General features: G+C 48.1%; 1 protein-coding gene across 2 annotated transcripts in view; it reads left to right on the forward strand.

Annotated features, from left to right (window-relative positions):
• LOC139752921 (nephrin-like) overlaps positions 1-5,000 on the forward strand; it is a 180,234-nt gene that overhangs the window by 85,841 nt on the left and 89,393 nt on the right. For both annotated transcript variants that reach the window (XM_071668985.1, XM_071668986.1), the window contains exon 3: positions 3,454-3,583. In XM_071668985.1, the coding sequence (XP_071525086.1) occupies positions 3,454-3,583 (130 nt within the window). The remainder of the gene's footprint in view (positions 1-3,453; positions 3,584-5,000) is intronic.

A 5,000-nucleotide genomic window follows, 5' to 3' on the forward strand; every position in this document is an offset into this window, starting at 1 on the left:
GGAATTCCCAGGGGGAAGCGCTGGAGAGACAGAGGCACGACTTAGCCCGCGCCCCCACCCACCTCACACGACGTCGTGTGGTGGTTTACAACCCCTCCTCCTCCACCCTCCCTCCCCCCCCGAGTCGCTACTACTACTACTACTTCTACTACTACTACTACTACTACTACTACTACTACTACTACTACCTCCTTCCCTCCCCCTCCCCTTCCCCCTCTTCCTCAAGATGTATTCAGCGACGAAACCCAAAACCCACCTCCCTCCTCAGCTGTCTCCAGTTCCTCTCCCTCCTCCCCCTCCTCCTCCTCCCACTTCTCTCTCTCCTCCTCCTCCTCCTCCCACTTCTCTCTCTTCTCCTCCTCCTTCTCCCACTTCTCTCTCTTCTTCTCCTCCTCCTTCTCCCACTTCTCTCTCTTTTCCTCCTCCTCCTCCTCCTCCTCTCACTTTCCCTCCTCCTCCTCCTCTCACTTTCCCTCCTCCTCCTCTTCCTCCTCTCACCATCGCTCTGGCTCCCGAGCTCTTGTTTGCACTTTGCGCGACCTTTCCAAGCAACGCTCCCACGCGCCAGGCCAGCCAGCACTCCTTAAGTCCCTTCGCTACGACGGTCTCCCTCCAGGGGAATGAAGACTGTCATTTGTTTAACTCCTTCCCTGCTCTCTCTCCCTCCTTCATCCTTCCCTCCCTCCCTCCTTCATCCTTCCCTCCTCCCTCCTTTGTTTAACTCCTTCCCTGCTTTCTTTCCCTCCTTCATCCCTCCCTCCTTTCCTTCATCCTTCCCTCCTCCCTCTTTTCCGTAACTCCTTCCCTGCTTTCTCTCCCTCCTTCATCCCTCCCTCCTTTCCTTCATCCCTCCCTCCTTTCCTTCATCCTTCCCTCCTCCCTCCTTTGTGCAACTCCTTCTCTGCTTTCTCTCCCTCCTTCATCCTTCCCTCCTCCCTCCTTTGTGTAACTCCTTCCCTGCTTTCTCTCCCTCCTTCATCCCTCCCTCCTTTCCTTCATCCCACCCTCCTTTCCTTCATCCCTCCCTCCTTTTCTTCATCCTTCCCTCCTCCCTCCTTTGTGTAACTCCTTCCCTGCTTTCTCTCTCCCTCCTTCATTCCTCACTCCTTTCCCTCTTTCTTTCTTCTTTCATCCCCTCCTCCTTCATGGAGACGAAGACTTCAGTACGACCCCTCTTGCGCACGACGGCCTGACCTTTCAAGGCCGAAGGGTCAGGCGTAAGATACAACGAAAAAGGTCATCAGGTCGGTCTCATACCACGGGGGGGTCGTACCTTGTTGCTGAACAAGGTCGTAGTGTCATGGAGAGTGGTCGTACCCTCCCGTCATGATCAAGGGTCGTATACCGTCGTCGTGCTAACGCGAATGGAAATAAACAGCAAAGGCCCACTCCTCTGTTCTTAACGCTACCTCGCTAATGTGGGAAATGGCGAATAGTATGAGAGAAAGAGAAGAAAATTATATATACATATATATATATATATATATATATATATATATATATATATATATATATATATATATATATATATATAGTGAGTGTGAACCACCCATCTACCAGTCATTGGCTTGTAACTACTGCACGCTTGTTGGCTCTCGAGTCCAACTCCGTTTCCCATGACACCACGGGGGGGGGGCCGCAAGCAGATCTCCAGTCCATCTCCGTTTCCCCATGACATCACGGGGGGGCGCAAGCAGACGACGGCGATGGTGCGACCTGACCACTATGTACAGTATCAGCGTCTGTGGCTTGTGATTATATTCCATCCCCTCCGCCTGGAGAAGGAGGAGGAGGAGGAGGAGGAGGAGGAGGAGGAGGTGGAGGAGGAGGAGGAGGGGTGGGGGAAGATAAGCACAAGCCTGTTGAGAGAGAGAGAGAGAGAGAGAGAGAGAGAGAGAGAGAGAGAGAGAGAGAGAGAGAGAGAGAGAGAGAGACCCGCTGCTGTTCGTAGTAATTCACTTGTTCGCAGACTAAATTAATTTCTGTAGAGGGGGGGGGAGGTGGGCCGGGGGAGGGGGGGAGGGGGTGTCGAGCTCTCTGTAACAAACATTAATGTTTTCGCTCGGCGGGAGGGGAGGAGGGGGGGGGCAAGGCCCGCTGTTGTGAAAATCTCTCTCTCTCTCTCTCTCTCTCTCTCTCTCTCTCTCTCTCTCTCTCTCTCTCTCTCTCTCCCAACTCTCTCTCTAGTGTTCTCTCTCTCTCTCTCTCTCTCTCTCTCTCTCTCTCTCTCTCTCCTCTCTCTCTCTCTCCTGCTGTAAAACTTTTTCTTCACATCTTCCTTTTTTTTTGTTTTTTCCTTAAACAGATTCTTGCTTCATTTCCTGCCATGTCCTCTGGGTATTCTACTGTTGTACGTTGTCACACAACTGTTTCCTGTTGACTTCATCAAAATGGTTTGGTAAATGCAAAAGCTGTCATCAGGTCACGGGTTACTCTTCTCTCTTCCATGGTGGACAAATTCATGGCCTCAAACCTCTCAGTGTAACTCACTCTTCTCTCTTCCATGGTGGACAAATACATGGCCTCAAACCTCTCACTGTAACTCACTCTTCTCTCTTCCATGGTGGACAAATTCGTGGCCTCAAACCTCTCACTGTAACTCACTCTTCTCTCTTCCAAGGTGGACAAATCAATGGATCAAACCTCTCACTGTGATTTACTTTTCTCTCTTCCAAGGTGGACAAATCAATGGATCAAACCTCTCAATGTGACTTACTTTTTTCTCTTCCAAGGTGGACAAATCAATGGATCAAACCTCTCACTGTGACTTACTTTTCTCTCTTCCATGGTGGACAAATCAATGGTCTCTCACTGTAACCCGTCTATAAACTGTTGCTCTCCTGTGGACCTTCTCAAATAGCTCTTTTCGCTTCTCCATCTGTGGTGACCCAAACTGGAGAGGTACATTCTAGTTCGGATGTGAACAGCTTGCTAAAATATCTCCTTATTCATGAACGCGAGGGAAAACAGGCATGGAATTCGCCCACCGTGGAAGACAGAAGAGAAAAGGAGTGACCTGATCACATCCTTTGGGAATATTCACATTCTTGGGAATATTCACAAGTCTTCGAATAATTCTCAAGCTCAGGGACACTATATGAAGTCGTGCAAAACTGGAAAAGATGTGGAAAGGTAATACATACACACACACACACACACACACATACACACACACACACACATATATATATATATATATATATATATATATATATATATATATATATATATATATATATATATATATATATATATATATATAAAGCCTAATCGATCGGGATATAGAAAGTATCAGTGTCACAATATTTGCTTTAAGAGATTTTAAGTTCGTGTTCTCTCCATCTCTCTCTCTCTCTCTCTCTCTCTCTCTCTCTCTCTCTCTCTCTCTCTCTCTCTCTCTCTCCAGTAACACCTCGTAACGACCTCTCTCTCTCTCTCCCTCCCTCGTAACAGTCCCGGTGGCAGGTGTGACGGGCGTCACAGGAGGGTCTGCGGCGCTGCCGTGTGACGTGTCGCATCCGCCCAGTGACTCCATCTACCTCCTGCTATGGTTCCGGGACCCCCTGACCACGCCCATCTACAGGTGAGTCCTCCTGGCCACGCCCATCTACAGGTGAGGCATTCTGGCAACGCCCATCTACAGGTGAGTTCCTCCTGGCCACGCCCATCTACAGGTGAGCCCCCCTGGCCACGCCCATCTACAGGTGAGGCATTCTGGCCACGCCCATCTACAGGTGAGTTCCCTCTGACCACGCCCATCTACAGGTGAGGCCTTCTTTCCACGCCCATCTACAGGTGAGTTCCCTCTGACCACGCCTATCTACAGATAAGTCCCCTTGGTTCACGCCCTTCTACAGGTGAGTCTCTGTCAGAATAAGACTAGTGCTTTCGTAATGTGTGATGAGAAACAGAGAATAGATCAGAGAAGACAGCAAAAGAGCGAGAGAAAAAAAAAATGACAGATTTTCAGACGAAAAATGATATACAACATATCTGAAAAGATACTTTTAATTAGGTCTAACGTGATAAAAAAAATAGATTTTTCTTTTGTATTACGTGTTTCAGAATTATTTCACATCTGCGGTGTGCTTCAGATAACAAAACATACATGAGGTACTCAGATGTGTGTACAGGAGTGTCTTATATAACGAATTCAGATATATATATATATATATATATATATATATATATGAAGAATTCATGCAGGTGTTTGTCCACGTGTGTGCCTTTCTATGTGTTTGCACACCACACCTGGACTTCCATGTTATCATCATTGTCCTGAATCAAGATAAGTTCACAAGTGCATTTTCGTGCAATGATCACATCATCATTAGGGGGTGATACAAGAATGAAATACAACTTTAGAAAACGGATCGTGATTCACTTTCCTGTGGTTACGATAGAATAGGAATTATCTCTTCTAATAGTCCAATTGCAAAAAAAAAAAAAAAGAAACTAGTCGTAAAGTCTAAGCAATATGCTCAAAGGATGTGAGAACGATTCCACTCGTTCCTCTCTCTCACTTAATGTCAGGACTCCTTACCAATACCCCCTAACCATTTTCCTCCTGCACTCGCTCTGACAACCACCACCTGGTCTTAAGCAGGGGTCGAATCGGCGCCAGCACCAACCGTAAACACTTTTGGTGGTGGTGGTGGGCTAAGCCGAGGATATGCTGACGACGAGAAACACAGACACACTCACTCCTCTCCTCTCCTCTCCCCTCCTCTCTTCCCTCACACTGTAACAACTTTGATCTTGTAAATGCAGTGCTGAAGCTAATCCTACGACACCCCCCTAACCCCCCTCTCCCTTTCCAGTTAGGAGTGTTCTCTCTCTCTCTCTCTCTCTCTCTCTCTCTCTCTCTCTCTCTCTCTCTCTCTCTCTCTCTCTCTCTCTCTAACCCATCGATTTCCCTCCCTCCTCCCCCCTTGCAAAAGTGGGTGTGTGGGGGGGTGGGATGGGATGGGAATTGCTGCATCAGGGTGGGTGGTTGGGCG

The sequence above is a fragment of the Panulirus ornatus genome, chromosome 13 (assembly GCF_036320965.1).
Source record: "Panulirus ornatus isolate Po-2019 chromosome 13, ASM3632096v1, whole genome shotgun sequence".
Lineage (NCBI taxonomy): Eukaryota > Metazoa > Arthropoda > Malacostraca > Decapoda > Palinuridae > Panulirus > Panulirus ornatus.